We start from the raw sequence: 22,236 nt of genomic DNA on the forward strand, positions 1-22,236 counted from the left end.
AAATAGCACAATGAAAATGTCAGGATAGTATTTTTAGTAAAAAATTCTTCACACAATCTGCATAAAAAGTGTGCAAAAAATATGTATAACAAACAAAATTATATTTCAAAATGCTTTGTTTAATGATGTTCAAGTGTTTTTCAATTTGTTCTTTCTAGGTGTCCTTTTATCTCTGTTCCACCAGAATACCAGGTATGGTGTAATTTAATTATTTTGCAACTATAAATTCAGATCAGTATGTGTTCTATTACATTTCTGAAAGGCTGGGAAAACAATTGACTGATCAGAGCAGTCTAAAGGATATAATTCGACCTTTTATGTTAAATTGCATAAGACTTCGACATGTACAACAACATGATTCTTAATGTTGTTATGTATACACTATACTACTAGTAGTAGTACAGTACTGTGGCACCGTGGTCATACAAGGATACTGTAAAGAGCTGACAAATCAACAAAATCAATTTAGGATTGTCTGAAAAAGTGCATGAATTGAAGAAGTTCATGTAAACAGTGTAAGTACTGTGTACTACGCTTAACGTGACCTCAGTTGCAATGTATTAGTATTAGGCCTAACGTTATTGTCGCTCAGTTCTCAGATAACAACACTAACGTTAGGCCTAAATATTGTATCTAGTTTAGTGTGGGTACACTGGGAACGCTACTGTAGTCTGGAATAATGAAGTGGACTATTTCAAATTTAAGGCCGTTGTTTTGAATTTGCCTTCGCATACAGATATATGCCGATTTCGTTGATGTGTGGTTTCTTGGCTCATCTAAATTCCCCAGGTCAAAACTGAGCTCAAAGTTGAGGTTATAACTCATTCTTCAGATATTTGATTTGGATTAAGGTACTCTAGCCTGGGCCTAATGTAGTAGTTCAAGGTGCAGTACAGTTTACAATTAATTATTTCATGCATGTGTACCAGTACAGAATGATCACTGTGTATATAGGCAACTACAGTATGTGTTGTTGATCACAAACTGTTTTGGAATACTTTATGGCTCAGAATGAATTTGCATATTACTACTGACATTGCTTTTTGCATACAGCTCTCATCGCAACAACCTTAATGAAACTTTTGCAATGACTGAAAACTAATTCTCCCAAAATGGATTGAAGCCAGTCTCGAATGGTTTTCAACCAATCAGAATGCAGCAAATCAATAAAGGTATTTATGAATTCATGTTTATGTGCTGATGGACCTAGGCCCTAAGATAACTTTCTGACAATCTTTGTATAAATATTGACCTGTCGTTTAGTATGTTTGGCTGTCTTATCAACGTTCTTCTTTATGAATTTCAGTGCTTTTCTAATCATTATAGCTATATATGATCCATATTCTTTTGTTTTTTCATTTTTGTTTCTGTATTTTTCAAACTGCAAGATGAAACGTGTTCAATTAAGTGGTGCACAAAAGAGAAAAAGTAGCAAAAAAGAACCAACAGGTTTTGGATTTATTAGCCAAGATTGGAAATCTGACTAATTTTTTCACTCAACTTACACAACATGATCTTCCAAATCAAAACCAATCTCTGCCATTATAAGTCACTTATACTACATCTGACTCCACATCTACAAGTACAACTTTGTCCACTTCAAGGTCAGAACATCATGATGACGTTGAGGTGTCACAGTCTGGCTCAACTGGCCAAGTCTCACAACTGATCTCATTTTGTGTGCAAATTATCCTGATATGTCTAGTGTTAATGTTGATACAAGTTGCTCTACAAGACAGTCTTAAGTTGAAATAATTGCTGAAAATGAAAATCTACTGGACTATGGCAAAATGCTTCAGTCTACAAAAGATGAAGAAACTAAAGCAAAAGATTCAGGGTTGTGGCTCAATTTCTCTGCCGATGATGTGGCTGATTGGATTGCATTTGGACCCACTGACTGTCAACACCAAATCTTGCCGGACTTTCAGTAGTGGCAACCAATAAGATACTGTTCCCAAAAACTTTTATTAGGGGATGATATTCATGTAGGATGAGATTTTGCAAAAGTTTCATAAAGGAAACCAAGTTCTGCAAAATGAGGATGTGAACTTAAAAAAAAAGTGCAATTCTGTATGGGTAATTAGCTGACCAATTACACACTTTAAGGGATGACTTTGGAAGATTTGAAACAGTTGCAAAATAAATACTTTCAGATGTTGATTACAATGCTGTTCAAACTCGCAAACGGGTCTGAAAGAAGATACTCAATGATGGAGATGCATAAAGAGTAGATCTAAATACCAGATATAAATTTCGTATCACCACCTTCTACACAATTGTTGGCAAACTAGAAACCCAGATGAGAAGAAGAAGAAGTGTACAAAGAAATAGCCAACAGATTTTCTTTCCTAAATGATGTGACAAATGATGTCACTTCATCTGCTAAAACTGAAAGGTATTCTCAGTGTTCCCAAAAGCTAATTGATGCTTACCCAGAGGACTTGGACACTAATATCTCTGCCGAGCTTCAGCAGTTTCACTCATACACTGCTGGCCAAAATCTTAAGGCCAATGAACATAAAGAAAAATTACGCATTTTGCATTGTTAGACTCAACCACTTATTTGAGTAGAGCTTCGAAATATGAAAATAAGAAAATGGCAAAAAACATTTTTAGCATTTAATAGGGTAAATGTGAACACTATAAAATTAGCCTAAGTACTAGCTGGTCAAATGTTTAAGACCATACTGAAACAAAGCGTTAATCAGTAAACACGTAACAAAATTTAGTCATTTGTGTTCAAGCATTAGCATTGTCAACATCTCCCACTGACATCTCCTACGTTACATTAGGTAAAAACATGGCAAAAGCTAAAACGTTGACAGAGTTTTAATGTGGCAGAATTGTTGAGCCGCAAAAGGAAGGTCTTTCTCAACGTGCCATCACTGGTGAGATTGGGCATAGTAAAATTGCTGTTGCAAATTTCTTAAAAGACCCCAAGGGATATGGAACAAGAATTTCAAGTGGTTGGCCCAAAAAAAATTCGCCGGCGTTGAGCAGGAGGATTCGACAGGTAGTCCGGCAAGACACCAGCCGATTGTTGAACCAGATTAAGGCCCTTACGGACACAGAATGCAGCTTAAGGACAATAAGACGACATCTACGAGAGAAAGGCTTTAAAAACCGTAAGCGTCTTCAAAAGCAACGCCTCCTTCCATGAAACAGCTCGGTTAAACTTTGCTGAGAAGCACCAAACATGGGACCTAGAAAAGTGGAAGAAGGTTTTGTTCTCTGATGAGAAAAAATTAACTTGGATGGTCTAGATGGCTTCCAACGTAACTGGCACGATAAGGATATCCCACCGAAGACATTTTCTACATGACACAGTGAAGGAGGTTCCATCATGATCTGGGGTGCTTTCTCCTTCCATGGAACAATGGAGCTTCAGGTTATACAGGGCATCAAACAGCAGCTGGCTGCATTGGCATGTTAGAGAGAGCATCCTTATTGACTGAAGGCCCTCGCTTGTGTGGAAATGACTGGATCTTTCAGCAGGACAACACTGCAATCCACAATGCCCAAAGGACAAAGGACTTTTTCATGGCGAATAACGTGATTCTTTTGAATCATCCAGCATATTCGCCCGAACTGAACCTCATTGAAAATGTTTGGGGTGGATGGCGAGGGAAGTATATAGAAATGGACGTCAATTCCAAACAGTGCATGATCTTTGTGAAGCCATCTTCACCACTTGGAATAACATTCCAGCCAGCCTTCTGCAAATGCTTATATCAATCATGCCAAAGCAAATGTTTGCAGTTATTCGCAATGACGGCCGTGCAACTCACAAGACCTCTTGTTGGGCATTTCCTACCCTGTTTAGGACTTCTTTTTGGTACATTCATAAACTTTTGACCAGCTTAGTATTCAGGCTTATTTCACAGTGTGCATATTTTCCCTATGCTAAATAAGTTTTTTATTTTCATTTTCCCTTATTTTCATCTTTCGAAGCTCTACTCAAATAAGTGGTTGAGTGTAACGACGCAAAATGCATATTTTTTCCTTATGTTCATTGGCCTTAAGATTTTGGCCAGCAGTGTATGTGCGCCATAGGTTCAGCGCAACAAAAACTGTAAAACCAAATTCAGTCGTGCTGAGATTTATAAAATAATTTGAGAAGACCAAATTGAGTGTGCATTTCCAAATGCAGACATTGCCTTTCGTATATTTTTAACATTAGTGGTCGCAAATTGCACCGCTTAGCGTTCATTTTCTCAACTGAAGCATATTAAAAATCCCAACAGAACAACTATGCGACAAGACAGGCTGGATGCCTTGTCTCTGCTAAGTATAGAAGCAAATTTGTTACGCCAAATTAGTTTTGAGGACTTGATCAAAGACTCTGCAATTAAAAAAATCTAGAAGAAAACTTTTTAAAATTTAAGTAAATATTAAGGTATAAGTAAATAATTTGCTTTCAAGGTTTTAAGTTCAAAGTGAGAATTTTTTGAATAAAAGGGTTTTGAGTAAAATTTTCATTTTTGTTAACATCAAAGTGTGAATTTCTGGATATCGAAGTGAGAATTAGCTCAGAGTGAAAACAAATATACAGTAAAAATAATAATTTTCAATTATCATTAATCAAAGAAGTGATTTTCCTCATCATTTCTAAATAAAAGGCTTCAGTCATTGATTTTGATCCATGCTCAATCTGTTAAATAAATAAAATAAAACAAGTTTTCGTTTAATACAATCGAGGGATCTGACCTGGAAGAAAACTGAAGAAGGGTTATAAATTTTCAAACTTTTATTTCACTTTCAACATTATTGAGTCTTAATGTCTTGTCAGTTAAGCAATGGAGGGGCCAAGGGGGGCACCATTGTTGGGTCGTGCTTAGGGCATCAGTTGCCCTTAATCTGGCCCTGTATACATCTATTTGAAACCAAAGAGAAAAACATGCAAAGGTTGTGTACTGTTTTGGTCGCTTCAGCCTGACAGCTTGTCCAATTAATCAGAAGAATGTACTGCTAAAGGCGTTTCATTAATTTCAATTGCCAGCTTTCAATTAACAGAAAATCTTAGTCATTTGGTCAGCTGAATAACTGTTTTATATTAAGGAAAACATTCAATTCAAACTACCCCTTAGGAATACTTAATGGTATACCAACAATTTTTTGATCCTGCTTGTGTTTTTGAGCCTCCTATTTTAGCTACAGGAAATAATTGTGCACATGTGTGTTTCTATTTTTATTAAAATGAAAACAAATGTACACCCTTGTGCAAATTAAGTGAAACAAATGGTCATTTTACAATATTTTCAGCATGGCGGCCAGTGTGGACTCTTTGGACCCGCTGATTTCGTTTAATAGTCATTTTTTCACACAGACGGCGTCATTAGCTGTGTTTTGCAGTACGGTCGATATATTTTTGGGATATATGACGAAATTTGGAGGAATATTACGTCATTCGAAATTGCATTAGAAGGGCAAGGAGACCAGTCAAAAACAATTTCTTACCAATTCAATGAATAAAAAATGGTTTCAGTGGGGTCTGAAATACAAGAACTGGATGCAAGAACAATAGAACAATGGAGAAAAGTGTTATTCAGTGACGAGAATTATTTCTTCGTACAGGGTCAAAGAAGTCTGCGTGTTCGCAGATCTCCAGGTGAGAAACTTCGAGAATCTTACATCAATCAGTTTGTAAAACATCCCTTGTAGAAGATGTTTTGGGGCTTTTTCAGCTACTATGGCGTCGGAGACTTACATATCGTAAAAGGTATGATGCGAGGACCACAGTACATCGAAATTTTGCAGAGAAGAGTCATTCCATAATTAAAAAAAGATTTTCAGATGGATCTGAAATTTTTCAGCAAGATTTGGCTCTGTGCCACACATCGAAACTTGTGAAGAATGTTATGACTACAACGTGAATAAAGGTGCTGGACTGGCCTGAAAACTCTTTGGACTTTGAAAATCCTGTTGAAAATCTTTGAGCCATTTGTAAAGAAAGACTTCAGGGAAAAGACTGTACTACGAAAGATAAGCTAATTGAGGCCATAATTGAGGTGTGGTGCCGCAATCCAAAAATTAGTAAAGATTGCAGTTAACTCATGGACTCGATGCCAAAGCGGATTAATGATCTGCTGAAAAATAAAGGCGGCCATATCATGTATTAATATATGAGTAATTTTTGGATTCTCAGAAATAAAATGCAAAAAATTGAAAAAATCGTAATTTTCCGTCTTGTTTCAATTAATTTGCACAAGGGTGTATGTAAGTTGTTTTTAAGAAATGCGAAAAGAATATAAAGTTAAAAATTTTTGTATAAAAGTGACACAAACAATATTAAGTATATTGTGTTGAATATCTGGAAAGTACAGTAATATCTTTCAAACTTCAGGCTTAGGAAACAAAAAAATTCAAACAAAAAGATAATCACTGAAAATGTGTTATGACAGCTTTATCTCTCTATTTTATGAAGACATGAAGATCAAGGAAGTTTAGTTTTTAAGCTACTAGTGAATGGTTTATAACAATATTACTGGTATGAATATACTTCATAGTCATAGTAATTTAACTCAGGGAGCGTATGAAATAAAAATATTTCAATGTAAAACAACTACCAGTTCGGAGGAGTTATAGCTACTGAACATAGTGAACTGCTGCCATCTAGGGTTCCTATTCAGTTTATCATTCTTAATAGTCAAATTAATGTCTAAAATTGACTTAGAATGGCTTGTTTTGACTCATTTGTTCATGTAATATTTTTAGTATCCAAATACAGAAATGGTATGTTACATACAACTGGTTGCAAAGAGAGTCTTTGGTTTATTCTAGGAGTGACTACAGTGGATTGGTTTGTTTTGAATTTTGCACAAAGCTACACAAGAGGCTATCTGCACTATCTGTCCCTGGAGGGAAAGCAGCTATTCATTAAAACCCCCTGCCAACTCTTAAGCTACTCTTTTACCAACAGTTAATAAGACTGAACGTCACATAATAATGCAACCATGACTGAAAAGATGAGCATGCTTGGTGGAACAGGTATTTGAACCCGTGACCCTCAGACTGTGAGTTAAGTGCCCTTATCACCTGTTTATGCCGACTGCAGTGGAGAAGTTGTATACAAATGTAAATTTACATAAAAATGTAAAATATTTTATTAGCACTGTACATTGAAAGACACTTTCTGCTGTGAAACATCTCTTTATATGCGTTCAAATTGGTAAACTTACCACTGAATACCAGCTAAAGGATGTAGATAGTTGATACTGTGTAACTGTTTCACAGTGGAAAGATGTTCACGGTATATGTAACATTGGAAATAAACTGTTTTATTTAAGCAGAAAGCTAAAAATAGGTTAACTGCACTGTGGCCGCCACAGAAATCAACTCCACAGCTTAACGTTTATTAATATAAGCAACTTTCAATCTCATAATTGAGCAGAAGAGAAACCAAAGATTTTGACCGTTCTTGGTTATATTTCATTCCCCAAATGTAAATGAAATATATTTTAACCTAAATTCCCATCATAGTTTGTTGGTGGTGTATCACTGAGCAATTGGCTCGGAGGCAAAAATGAGGTTCGGTGAGCACCATTTACTTAAGTAATAATCTAGATTAATCTAGAAGAATGTTTAAAAACGATTAAACTTTAAATTATAGGAATTTGTGGTAAACATTTCAAATATAATATATATAAACCTGTATAAAAATTTTTTTTTGACACATAAATATTAGGCCCGGCATGGCCAAGCGTGTTAAGGCGTGCGACTCGTAATCTGAGGGTCGCGAGTTCGCATCCCCGTCGCGCCAAACATGTTCGCCCTTTCAGCCGTAGGGGCGTTATAATGTTACAGTTAATCCCACTATTCGTTGGTAAAAGAGTAGCCCAAGAGTTGGCGGTGAGTGGTGATGACTAGATGCCTTCCCTCTAGTTTTACACTGCTAAATTAGGGACGGCTAGCACAGATAGCCCTCGAGTAGCTTTGTGCGAAATTCAAAAAAACAAACACATAAATATTCATGAACAAAATGGTTTAGTTTTGCAAGGAAGCTCGCCAGATCGGTCAACATTCCATTCGGAAGGTGAAACGCAAAGTTTTGATAACCACAACATGAATTACACAACTTTCAAATTTCCTTCATAAATCATACTTTTAAAGTGTTAAACACTGTGTTGAAGTAACATCAAATACTTCGAAAGATTATAATATAAATTTGAGTTTCAACGTCTCGAGAAAGTAGTGTTCAAGTTTACAACCACTTACTTGAAGTTAATGCTTGGTAGACTTTATAATTGCTTTGAAACAATATTAGAACCATTTTATAAATATGCTTTACTCTTACCTCTTAAACCAAGATTAGAATTTGGTTTTGGAGGTTATGGCCCAGTTAGCGTCACACTCGCCTCGAACACATATTAGAACAATTTTCTGGACAATATTGCTCGGTAAACTGTTCAGTTAACTCGAATGAGGATAAAATTTTGAACGTTACTACTTGGTGAATGTTACTTACCTCGGACATACAGAGAAGCTCGGTTAGAAAAGGCTGTACCAACAGCGTTCTCGGCAACACACTCATACTCCCCGTTGTCTTCGTCTTCAGCTTTAAAGATTTGTAGCGACCCTGTTAATTAAAGCAAAATACAATGAAATATACTTTAGTAAACAAAACATGAATCATATTTAAAGATTTATGCAATCTTCAACATTCATAAATATACTACACACCTACATAAATATTTAGGCAATATTATTAACTGATAAAAAGAACAAAATAATGTGAAACTCTTGATCAATATAATTCGAATGCTTATAGTATCATAACATCTGACTTATGGAAAAAAATTAAACAATTTTAAAATTGTAGGCTTTTCACAGCTGAGCAGATTTTCAGTGAAAGGATTAAGTCTCTAACAAACAGAGAGATCTTAAAATATTTTACATTGTACTATAAAAATACCCTGGGAATTCTACTGCTGAATATAGAATTTTCCAGCCCAAGTAATACTTACTAAATAAACATTGAAAGAAAGGTACCAGACTGTTCCCAAAGTACACAATCTCTCAATACTAAATAAGCATTGCACAAATGACAGTTATGGAAATGCATTCCAGAAACTACGTGTTGTTTCTAAGAGTAATAGATGATGTTTTCGTGAACAAGCACAAGCAATGTACGCACAGAGGTTTTATCACAGACTATAACCGATTAGCCTGTGTTTTGTTTTATATAAAGTCACAGGCTAGAGATTACATCAAATGCGTACCCAGGCATTCACATATAAGAACCGTCTTGTTGAATTGCAAGCAAAATTACGTTTAAGATGGGAATTCAAATACCAGAACTCTTTATTATATAATCACATTAACGATTGGTATATTTTGGGGGTTAACATTCAATATTAGGGTTGTTAGCTTTAAAAATTGACAAATATAATGTTACATACTCAGACAGGGTTGGATTGATATCGAAGGAGTAAACATTAAATGGTATAATGCATTGAAGTCCAACAATCTTTGGCAATATATCTTCATCTCAACCAGAGGTGATTTGGCTTTGCAGGATTTTGTGAATTCGGAACTAGATGTAAGTTTGCTTTTTCGTTCATTTAAATAACCTATAACCTAGAGCGTGCTCCAAAATTAGTCACTGTATCAAACTAAGCAAGTACTGGTAGAATTTATTTTTGGTAAACGTTATCAGGTTATTAAGTTTCCTGAGACACATGGATGACTTATGCTTTCTCAATTGTTAGAATTTACTGCACTTTTATTACCACGGTTATTGTAAGAGTTGTTGCACACCTCTTTCTAGATGGACCTGATGCCACAAATTGGTCCGTATCCTGTCGTTTGCTAAACTTTTGTACAATATAAATCAAAGACCTGAACATATATTCTTGATATGAGCTTATGAATACTTTTCACTGGAAAGAGCAATTGCATATCAGTTACTAGTGGCATTGCACTACATATCAAACTGCAATATGACAATTTAGTTCTTAAAACATTTCGTGATACCGGAGCTAAAAATCGGCTGATTTACATATAGTATACTCAAACCTCTGTATAATCTATCCATAAAATAATATAAATTTCGTAAATATCAATTGACAAACTTTTGGATAACAAAACATGGAATGTATCTTTTGCTCTAAGGAAAAAGAAATATTTAGTTTGTCGCTATTATTGTAAAATATCTAAAAATTGAAACATAAGTGAGCGTTAGTGATATACTAGTCTCCAAGTTTTACTTTAATAATTATCATAGCATCTAGAACAGGTAAATATTTTTATTTCTTTGAAAATATAATGTACAGCTGATTTAATCAAATTCAAGATTTCTGTAAAAACATGCGAATCAGGAGAATATTTTAAATTAGAAGAAATAATGAACAAACCGCTTCTAGTTTTGTTTCAAGAATAATTTACATCGAAATAATTTAGTAGACTGTTAAACAGTTTCCATTTAACATAAGTTTACTGATTTAAAATTTCACATAAAATAATGCCATTATGTAGATAATATAATAAAGAAATACATAATTTACTTTAAAACAATTTAGTAGAACGTTAAACAATTTTCATTTAACAGAGGCTAATTATTGAATTAAAATTTCATGTAAAATACCATTATGTAGATATATAATAATAAAAGGCCATGTTTGTGGGTCGGTGTGTGATTGCCATAGCACAAAGAAAAAACAGTATAAAAACCCGAAATTTTGCAGCCATACTATGTCGATTCTGAATGTGTGCTCCTTGGTACTATTACTTACTGTATCCACTTGCGTGTACGTATTCGCGAAAAACCACATATAAAAGAGCTATTTTTATGTTTCTGGGGGATAAAAATGTTTAAAATATTTTTGACTGTTATTCTATATTAAAGTATTTTCAGAATATACACACACTGACATATTCATTTAGGATATGTCAAACTGATAACTCGATCTAAGCTGGGTAATTTTGCTTGTAGTATAATATAAAGTTTCAATTTAGCAACAACTAGAAACAATAACCACATTCATAATGATTGTGATAAAGAAAAACTTTCTTTGGTCTGCTGTTAAAACCAACATTAATAGTATTCGAAAAGTAAAGAAATTTATAATGGTAATTTAAATTATGTTATTAAAACCGAAAAATTATCCTTTGAAAAAGCCAACGAAAATAAGCAAATAATTTTAAATAAAAGAAAAAAATTAAAGAAATAAGAAAAAAGTATTTTTTTTTATTTTTCGAAATCAATAAATTGATTTTGAGACCTACTGAGAAGTTAATTTATATTAACAGTAAACGTACTTGTGATTCAAGTAAAAATCTGGTTTTTAGAGTTTTTGTTGCGCTGAACTTATGGCGCACATATGAGTGAAACTGCTGAAGCTCAGCAAAGAGATTAATGTCCAAGTCCTCTGGGTAAGCATCAATTAACTTTTGGGAACACTGAGAGTGCCTTTCAGTTTCAGCAGAGGAAGTGACATCATTTGGAACATCACTTGGGAAAGAAAATCTGTTTACTATTTCTTTGTACACCTCTCCTCTTGTTCTCATTTGGGTTTCTAGTTTATCAACAATTGTGTAGAAGGTGGTGAAACAAAATTTATATCTGGCATTCAGATCTACTACTTGTGCATCTCCATCATTGAGTATCTTCTTTCAGACATGTTTGCATGAGCTGCATTGTAATCAACATCTGGAAGTATTTCCTTTGCAACTGCTTCAAATCTTCAAAAGTCATCCCTTAAAGTGTGTAGCTGGTCAGCTAATGACCCGTACAGAACTGCACATGTTTCTAAGTTCACATCCTAATTTTCCAGAACTTGACTTGCTTCATGAAACTTTTGCAAAATCTCATCCCACATGATCAACATAAAAACAAATTCTAGCTCTTGCATCTTATTTGCAACATTGTCTGCTTCTCTTCTAGTGTTTCCCTTCTGTGACTGGTCTTTAACTAGACATTCTAAAGCTTTAAAAATCTTAAAGAAAGACTTCAAAACTGCTTTTGTTGCCATAGCATGTGCCTCCCATCTGGTATCAGAGAGGGATTTTAAAACACTTTCATTTCCAAGACAGGCTTTAAAAATTTTCCACCGGCTGATTGAGGATGAAAAAAATGTATAGAGCAAACGCATTGTAGAGAAAAAGTTAACTACCACTTGACAGCAGTGAACAGCAATTTGGTCTACCAGATTTAGTAAATGGGCTGCACAGGGCACATATATGGCAAACTTATTTTCTTCTAAAATATTTTTCTGCATCCTCTTATAATGCCCAGAGATGTTAGCAGCATTGTTGTAAGACTGACCTCTACATTTTGAAAAATTAAGTTTGCAAACTTCACGTAAGTACTCCAATACCTGGATTACCATTTCCTCGCCGGTATATCTTATCAGTTCCAGAAAGGTTAAAAAGCTGCCCATTTTTAAGTATCGAACTATAACACTTAACTGATCTATACGTGATAGATCTTGCGTCGAGTCAACTGACAAGTTAAAATAATCAGAAGAATTTACTTTAACAACAATGAACGTGTGAACCTTCTGAGCAAATAGTTCAATGAGTTCTTCACAGGTGGTTTTGGACAACTAAGAAGGATTTCCTTTTCCAGAATTTCCATATTTCAAAATGTGCCCTGCTAAAAATGGATCAAACTGACTTATGAGCTCAAGGACCCCTAAAAAAATTCCCATTCTGCAGTGAACCAAATTTTTCATCTGTTCTTCGAAAAGCTAGGCCACGTTCAGCTAATGTACGAATAACAGCTATTACATGTTCCAAGACCTGTTCTCAGTAATTGCACTCTTCTTTATTTTTCCAACTCTTGTCGTAAGCCTAAACTTTGTCTGCGAGTTAAGTATGTTAGCATAGAGTCTCGGTGAGTAGTGCTTCTTTCATTATGATCAATTACAACAGTATTTCGCCAGTCACTGAAATCTTTCAGCTGAACGCGAGGAAAATTGAGTGGCAAGAAGTTTAAAAACAAAGCAGTAAACTGACTCTGTTGATGGTGAATATAATAACCACTCTCTCTTGTATTGTTCACCATTGGCTTTTACCCCAAAGAAAAGTTTTGGGGAACAGTATCTCGTTGGTTTGCCATTATTGAAAGTCCGGCAAGATTTGCCAAATGGCCCATTGTGGTGTTGACAGTCAGTGGGTCCAAAAGCAATCCAATAAGCCACATCATCAGCAGAGAAATCGAGCCACAACCCTGGAACTTTTGCTTTAGTTTCTTCATCTTTTGTAGACTGAAGCATTTTACCATAGTCCAGTAGATTTTCATTTTCAGTTATTATTTCAACTTCAGACTGCCTTGTAGAGCAACTTGCATCAACACTAACACTAGACATATCAGGATAATTTACAGATAAAGTGGATCAATTGTGAGACTTGTGCCAGTTGAGCCAGCCTGTGACACCTCAACGTCATCATGATGTTCTGACCTTGAAGTGGATAAAGTGGTACTTGTATGTTTGGAGCTTGGTTCAACTTCAGTCTTGTTAAAGTTAGACGCGACGCAGTACAAGTGACTTCTGATGGCGGAGATGGGTTTGGATTTGGAAGATCATGTTGTGTAAGTTGAGTGAAAAAATTAGTCAGTTTTCCAGCCTTTTGTTGGTTATTTTTTGCCACTTTTCTCTTTTGTGCACCACTTAATTGAACACGTTTCATCTTGCAGTTTGAAAAATACAGAAACAAAAATGAAAAAAACAAAAGAATATGGATCATATATAGCTATAATGATCAGAAAAGCACTGAAATTCATAAAGAAGAACGTTGATAAGACAGCCAAACATACTAAACGACAGGTCTATATTTATACAAAGATTGTCAGAAAGTTATCTTAGGGCCTAGGTCCATCAGCACATAAACATGAATTCATAAATACCTTTATTGATTTGCTGCATTCTGATTGGTTGAGAACCATTCGAGACTGGCTTCAATCCATTTTGGGAGAATTAGTTTTCAGTCATTGCAAAAGTTTCATTAAGGTTGTCGCGATGGCAGCTGTATGCAAGAAGCAATGTCAGTAGTAATATGCAAATTCATTCTGAGCCAGAAAGTATTCCAGGACAATTTGTGATCAACAACACATACTGTAGTTGCCCATATACACAGTGATCATTCTGTACTGGTACACATACATGACATATGATCAATTGTAAACTGTACTGCACATTGAACTACCACATACTGAATTAGGCCTAGGTCAGAGTACCTTAATCCTAATCAAATATCTGAAGAATGGGTTGTAACCTCAACTCTGAAATCAGTTTTGACCTGAGCAGTTTAGATGAGCCAACAAATCATACATCAACAAAATATGCTTATATATAAAACTTTATCTGTATGCCTGAATGCAAAGGCATTTTCAAAACGATGACCTTAAATTGGGAATAATCCACTTCATTATTCCAGGCTATCGTAGCGTTTACAGTGTACTTACACTAAACTAGTTACAATATTTAGGCCTAACGTTATTGTCGCTCAGTTCGCAAATAACAACACTAACGTTAAGTCTCACTACTAACCTTGCTCACATGAACTCGTGCAATTCATGCACTTTTTCAGACAATCCTAAATTGATTTTGTTGATTTGTCTGTTCTTTACAGTATCTTCGTATGACCACGATGCCACAGTTCTGTACTACTACTAGTAGTACAGTGTATTCATAACGTTAAAAATCATGTTGCCGTATGTGTCAAAGTCTTACGCAATTTGACCTAAAACGTCGAATTATGTCCTTTGGACTGCTCCGATCAGTCAGTTGTTTTCCCAGCTTTTTAGAAATGTAATCGAACACTTGCTGATTTAAATTTATAGTCGCAAAATAGTTAAATTACACCTAAAAGTTTGTCGTCGTTGTCTCTTATGTTTCTGTCTCAGATTGTTCGTTCGTCTCATAAAAAATATCACCAGAGGGTCGGGTCGGGTCATTATGACGTCAGGATAGGACTGTGATCTCCATTTTTGGGTCTAAAAATGGTATATCTGACAAAATGTTGTTGGCTATTTATGAATGGAGATAAAAACATGGATGCCAAGTTTTAAATCACATTTAAGACCGGGTAACCTTGTATTTATCTCCTAAGTAAATCTCAGCTTTAGATCTGTTTATATTATCACAAGGGAATACATACATGCCCAAATACTCTTATAGGTTACATGCAATCTATGAATGATGACATTGCTACAAGGTAATTCCTTTCTAATTTTTTTCTTGGTATGATAAATTTTAAAACATGTTCTCACACATAAAAGAGGTTTTTTACAGCTAAAAATTGTTTGTTTGCAGCTAAAAATATTACGACTCAGAAAAGCTTCAATGAGAAACACACTTATAAAAATATTACAAAATACGCATGAATAATGTAATACTAACGAAAATAAAACTAAAACAAACGAAACAATAACCCAAATACAACGTACGAAAACAGAAGAAAAAACCCCCATAAAACTAGCCACATTTCTGTACACATCTGTCACCATTTCGTTAGACTTATGCTTCTGTAGTATTATATCCTTATTTTTTTTTTTGGAAATGTGACTGAATAAAGTAGTAAAGGGTAAAACAAAACAGTTCCGCTGCTTCTAATATCCACAACAAAAGGAATGATTGAGAAAAATATTTCACCTTCAAGGTCAGACATCATAACATACGACAATCTTTTACCTAAAGTTTTATCAACATTTTGTACTGATCTTTAGAGTAATCTTTCGCAAATTAATGACTTCTTACTTCAGATACACAGTTTAGTAGTTTCTCGAAACTTTCGTCAGTCACCGAGCCAAAGAAAACGTTTTCTTTAAACAATGCACAGTAAAGTCGAACACGGCAGATAAGAGCAATTACAAAAAAATCGACTAAAGTTGAGTGTGGCAGTGAAAGAGTTAAGGGCATGATAACTAGGGTCAAAACTCTGTGGTTCTCCCTTTCCCTTGGTGCCCTAAGCACGTGCTTATTTTGCTTAATGGTCTTACAGAAGAAAGGAAAAAACAACTTTGCAGAGGGTGACAACATTCAAAGATTTATACACACAGAATTTCATATTATTTTAGTTCGTAAGACATATGAGTAGTCAGATAACCAGATAAAAAACAACAAAACAATAAAGGGTCTGAATTTAGATACTCAATGACTCCCAAATTACATGATTTCACTACTATATAACCCAACACACACACAAAAGAACAAAAAAACAATGGACATTTGTAAATGGTTATTGAGGAGTAAATACAGTAAGGAATATATGGTAAATTTAATGGAAAATATAAGATTCATCCATCCGCCTTAACCTGTATGTTTAATATTATTATGTTTTGCTAATACATTAAGTGCATTAGAAGTTAATAATTTCATCAGAATAAAATACATTTCTGTTAAACAATGGCATGCTCTTGAAGTTAAGGTGTAACGCATATTTACAATATGCAAATTTTATATCAATATGATATAAGTTTGTTTTTGTTGAATTTCGCACAAAGCAAGACAAGGGTTATCTGCGCCAGCCGTCTTTACTTTTGAAATGATAAACTAGAAGAAAGGCAGCTAGTGAAAAACACACATCGCCAACTCTTGGGTTACTCTTTAACAACGAATAATGGGATTGATCGTCACATTACAACCCCTTCACAAATACAAGGGCAATCACGTTGGATGACGGTTGTGTGTGTGTGTGTGTGTTTTGTTTTCTTATAGCAAAGCCACATTGGGCTATCTGCTGAGTCCACCGTTGGATGACGGGATACGTAGACATAAATTGCAAGTCAACAAACAGACTACAGAATATAAGAGCAAATCATAAACTGGAAAGAACGTTTTCTTCAAGGACAAAATTGAACAAATACATTACAGACTTAATCATGAAGATCTAAATCATGTACTATGCTTTTTTACGGTAGTTGGTACGTAGCATCCTTGATATATGCGGAAGAATGTTTTTAGTAAGAATAACTACCAAATAAATAATACGTATATATATATATTACAAATCTGTAATAATAACAAAACCAGTACTGATTCATTTGGAGCACTAGGTAAAAACTTAGCATCAATACTAATACATGTTTATATTTTATCATGCAGAGCTTTAGTGTTATTAAAAAAACAACAGATATCAGCAATTAAACCGTGGTTATCCATTTTTAGTATTTTCATAATGCCAGCACTGGAGTTATCAAAATAGTTGTCAGATACGGTTAGAAAGATGAATTTTTGTATACCATGTTAAAAAATCAGAAGTTACTTCCAGTTACTACATTTGTTTTCATATCTTCTAATACACTAGAAACAAAAGTTTTACTTTTAACCATACAGTCTACAACACCGCAGTGAACGAATACATTACTATATTTTTGTATAAGTGATCTAAAGCATTATTTAGAAAAAGCGTTGGAGACTTACTGCCTGGGTAAACTTTTAAGTCTTGGTTACTATTGTGTGAAAAGAGGAGAGACGTCCAGCTACACACACACACATACACTCAGCATATTTTAAACTACAACCAATACTTTTAGTTTTCCTCTAAATAACACTTTTATTGGTATAAATAACTTTCACTAAAAGTTTCGTATATATACATATAGTGGCATTACCGTAAGTGTAATTTATACCATTTTCAACTGAAACTACAACCTAACACTATTAAATAAACACACAAAGAAAAAGGAAACCCTATCTGTAGAAGCAAACCTATACAAAAAAACAACAACCACAAAAACTCTTCAGCGAGAACATATAAAACAGGATTATACGAGCAATATTTGTATCATCAACGGCTATTGTTAATGAAAACCACCCATGTATTTGAAATATCCATTACCATATAGGAAACATTACAGAAAGGAGCCATAAATTTTAATAAATACTGACAGGAAGACAATATTTCCGCCTCTTTTGATTGTCTAGCTTTTACAATATAAGATTTGATCGTATTTTTGTTTTAACACAAGAAATGAAGGTTGTTGGACCTCAAGTTGAGTATTGCTACAGATCGTTAAAAAAGTACTATTTGTAAGATTTATTCAACGGTATTCACGGTTAATCTTATAAATTAAGAGGAACTATCATAAAAAAGTAAAAATATTTTTCTCAGATACGTATTAAAACTTAAAACAAAGGGACACATAAACTGTTATCATTCAAATTAAAAAAAGGGAAACGGTAATACAGGCACACGAAATTAGAAGAAATAGCTCTGCAGTTTTCTACTGTGCATCACACTGGCTTCTGAATGGTAATGCTTAGTAACTGCATCGAACGCTCTAGAAACCTTCGGACTAGGAGTGGTTACGTTTTCCATGTAGCAAATGTGGTTTATTATTAGTTGTGACTACTTGACGTTTAACCTCGAAAAGCTAATTGATTAGTAGTTTCTCACTTGCTGTCTTCCATCAGAAAACGTGATTCACAAACACACACATATATATTGTAACGTAACCATCTAATAAATTCCACAGATACATTGAAAGAGAAATATGTAAAAAGTTATAATAATACAAAGTTGTATGTTATACTTGCACATACATACAAACGTACCTCCCTGCATCAATTTCACCCTAGGATCATCCATCTTTACCGGCACAAAATCTTTTAACCAATATATGACAGGTGGAGGATTTCCTGCAGCTTGGCAGGGTAACAAGGCGCTGTGTCCTCTCTCAACACCCTGCAAAGAAGGTTGAAGCGTGAAGTCCGGAAATCCCAGCGGTATCTGTTTTTCTAAAATATTGATGAAAAATGATAAGTGGGAGCAGAGTTTCTAAAACTTGTCTATACTGAGTGTATGAATTATAAAACAATACATTTTTTTACTCTATCATTCCTTCATCTAATGCATTTTAAACGTGATGAATAATGTTACAGGTAATTCAATATAATGATAATTTATCTAAAAGGTAGAGCGCGAAATTAACATAATTGTTTTGAAAGTAACTCTTGTACCTTCAACTAAATTATATAGTAAAATTAATCGCTTCAACTAAATCGTGCAGACAAAATAATATGTAGTAGATCTATTTACTTTACATTTAATATTAAATCATTTGAGAAATATAAAGCGATAACTTCACTGCCAAACTTGTACATAAACTCAAACCTCTACCTCATCCTCAGTCTACGCCAAACCATTCATGATAAACCGTAAAAATAAATGCTTACATAACTTAACAAATTAGGAAACATGGTTACAGAGAATACGAAAAATTTAGATCACCCCAATACTCATATATATGTCAAACCCGATATCACTAACGGAGTTAGAACTCATCGTCCTTTTAAACACCATTTAAAAAAAAATGTATCAAGTTGTTTTTGGATCCAGTAAGTTGTTACAAGTTTTCTAATAATACGGTCATACTAAAAAGGATGCAAAAAAAGTATCACTAATTTCTAATTAATAACACTAATTATTATTAAGGTTCATTAAGTACTTTGCATAAAAAATTAGTGATTCACTTAGAATAGTTTGCCAATTATTTACACCGAATGTTGTAGCAAATACACAAATGTTACTCAGCATGATGCATTAAATGGATTGCACCACAAGTAAATTGTATAAAATCAAGTTCGTAACTTGAGGATTAATCAGGTTCACCACTAAGGATGTTAGCAAATCTGTAGATACTGCAGAGAGATATTTCCATTCTTGAACTGTTTTGACGAGTTTTCAAATTTTACAGTTTGGGTCACACATTTAGTACATACCTTCAATTCGAGTTAAATAAAAATCAACGAAAGTTGTGTGTGAAGCATACAAATTAACAAACACATCTGAAACAACGAATATGCCTGATATACATCGTAATTATTGTTTGTTAAAAAAACCGTAAAAACATCAACTTTTAATAAACACCTGTTGTCAGTTCCCTCCTGCTTAAAATATGTACATATCTATCCACGTGATAGTATATCTCGCCATCACCCTAGATTATTTCATGACACCTAACACACTTTGAGTGATACATTCATCAATGGTCATTATATGATTTTTGTTGTTGCCTGACGTGTACCCATATAATTATTTTACTTTTTCTGGTTAGACTCAAAAGTCTTGTTCATTGACACTTAGTCGATCCACTTTTCCAGTTACATATAACTGATAAACTAGACAAAGAATACTGAAGTATGTTACACAACTATATCTACATACTTAAACTGAAAGCAGTTATTGATGTCGATGCCTCTGATATACAGTTACGACAGAAAGAGTTCGTACCCTGCGTCATGAGTAGTTTTTCCTCATAACATAAAAAGTATTACAATTAGGATAATGAAAATATTATAAATATTATACTAACACAAATCTAAATAATCTTTTATGTAAATTGAACAACAAATAAACTGTTTATAAACAAATAACCAAACATAGAAGGGGCAGAAAGTGTTAGTGCGTCTACTTTAATCGTCAGTTGTGTAGCCTTTCAGGTGAATTACTTGGCGCAATCTCTCCTCATAGCCCTTCATGATCGTTTGACAGTACTCGACTGGTATTTTCTTCCATTCTTTACAGAAGGCCTACAACTTTTGCAAGTTTTTCGGATGACGCTGATGAACCCTGGTCTTCAAGTCATGCCAAACGTTTTCAATTAGGTTGAGATCGGGTGACTGCGATGGCCACTCCAGAACGCTTATATGGTTCCTTTGCAACCAGGATTGCACATATTTCGATTCGATGTGTGCTTAGGGTCATTGTCGTGCTGGAAGATACAACGACGCCCAAGCCGCAAGTTCCGAGCATTATTCTTGATATAAGTGCCTAATATATCAACGTACTCTTCTTTTTTTCATGATTCCGTTGATCCGGTGAAGGCTGCCTATGCCAGAAGAGCTGAAGAAACCCCATAACATGACCGAGCCACCTCCGTGTTTAACTGTAGGGATGGTGTTCTTTGGAAGATTTCGTTCCCCCTTCTTACGGAAAATATTGCGAACATCATTGTGGCCGAAAAGCTCGATTTTAGTCTCGTCTGACCAAAAAATACTCTTCCAATAGGTAAAGGGTTTATCTACATGTTTTCTTGCATACCTCAATCGTGCTTCTAAATGAACAGGCTTTAAATATGGAGTTCTACGAGGACGGCATGCTTTGAACCCAGAAGAGCGTAACATGTTCGTAACTGTAGAGGTGCTTACTTCAACCCCAGTTTCCCTGACCAGTTTCTGTATATCACCACGTATTAAACGAGGATTCCTACTAACTTCTCTGAGAACCTTCCTCTTGGTTCTCTCTGGAATTTTGGTGGGGCGTCCGGAATGAGGGAGGTTAGCAGTTGATCCTGTAAGCTTAAACTTGACAATTATGCTTTGAACAGTAGATTTCGGCACATTAAGTTGTGTAGTAATACCGGAAAGAGACACGAGATTTGTATTTTACAATAATTCGGTTTTTTATATCATTGGACAGTTGTTTCCTGTTCGCCATGATGATGAAGCAGATAATGACGGAGACGGCGCTAAATTGCCGGAAGTAAATTTTTTGCTGGCTAAATTCCAATAATTATGAACCAAGTGTCTAGTTCTGGAATGGTATAATGTAGTTTATTCGCCAAACTAAACAAAATTTCTACGGGAATATCAGTTTTTTCACACGTTCTGAACTGTACGAACAGTTTTTGCCCCTCCTATTTTTGGTTATTTGTTTATAAACAGTTTATTTGTCGTTTAATTTACATAAAAATGTATGTACATGTGTGTTAGTATAACATTCATAATATATTATACGTCTATTACCTTAATTGTGATACTTTTTAAGTTATGAGGGAAAAAACTACTCGAGACGCAGGGGTACGAACACTTTCTGTCGTAACTGTACGTTTTTACAAAAATGTGTGCATATAAAATGTACAGTTAACAAGTTAGCAGGTACAAGCTTTAGTAGTATATACAAAATTACCTGACTCTACGCTAAAAGAGAAAGAAACAGAAATAGTACTTTCAATGAAACACAACAAAGTAAATTTAGATTCTTATTTTATATGCTTCAAGTATTAATTAGAATTCCCATAACATTCTATAATCCTAATATTTGCCTTTATATTTATTTTACATGCTTAACATAATTTCATATAAAACCAGTAAAATAATCTTAAATTTCACGTAACCCTGTGACAAATTTACTATTATATATTTATTTTAAAATCAATGTTTCTTTTACTTAAATATATATTTATAAATGCACGTAAGTTATACCGTTAAATGTGTATTCAAAATTTCTCTCCTATTCACTAAAGTTGTAGAAGATCCTTTAATGTAAGAATCAACAATATGCTTTGTGTAT

At 34.4% G+C, this 22,236-nt stretch overlaps 1 protein-coding gene across 7 annotated transcripts in view; it reads right to left on the reverse strand.

The window, feature by feature from the left end:
- The window catches only part of LOC143244803 (tyrosine-protein phosphatase Lar-like), a 313,630-nt gene that overhangs the window by 81,886 nt on the left and 209,508 nt on the right, over positions 1–22,236 (reverse strand). For all 7 annotated transcript variants that reach the window (XM_076490151.1, XM_076490154.1, XM_076490153.1 and 4 more), the window contains 2 exons: positions 18,498–18,680; positions 8,465–8,575 (listed from right to left, as the gene is read on the reverse strand). In XM_076490151.1, the coding sequence (XP_076346266.1) occupies positions 8,465–8,575; positions 18,498–18,680 (294 nt within the window). The remainder of the gene's footprint in view (positions 1–8,464; positions 8,576–18,497; positions 18,681–22,236) is intronic.

The sequence above is a fragment of the Tachypleus tridentatus genome, chromosome 2 (genome assembly GCF_004210375.1).
Source record: "Tachypleus tridentatus isolate NWPU-2018 chromosome 2, ASM421037v1, whole genome shotgun sequence".
NCBI lineage: Eukaryota > Metazoa > Arthropoda > Merostomata > Xiphosura > Limulidae > Tachypleus > Tachypleus tridentatus.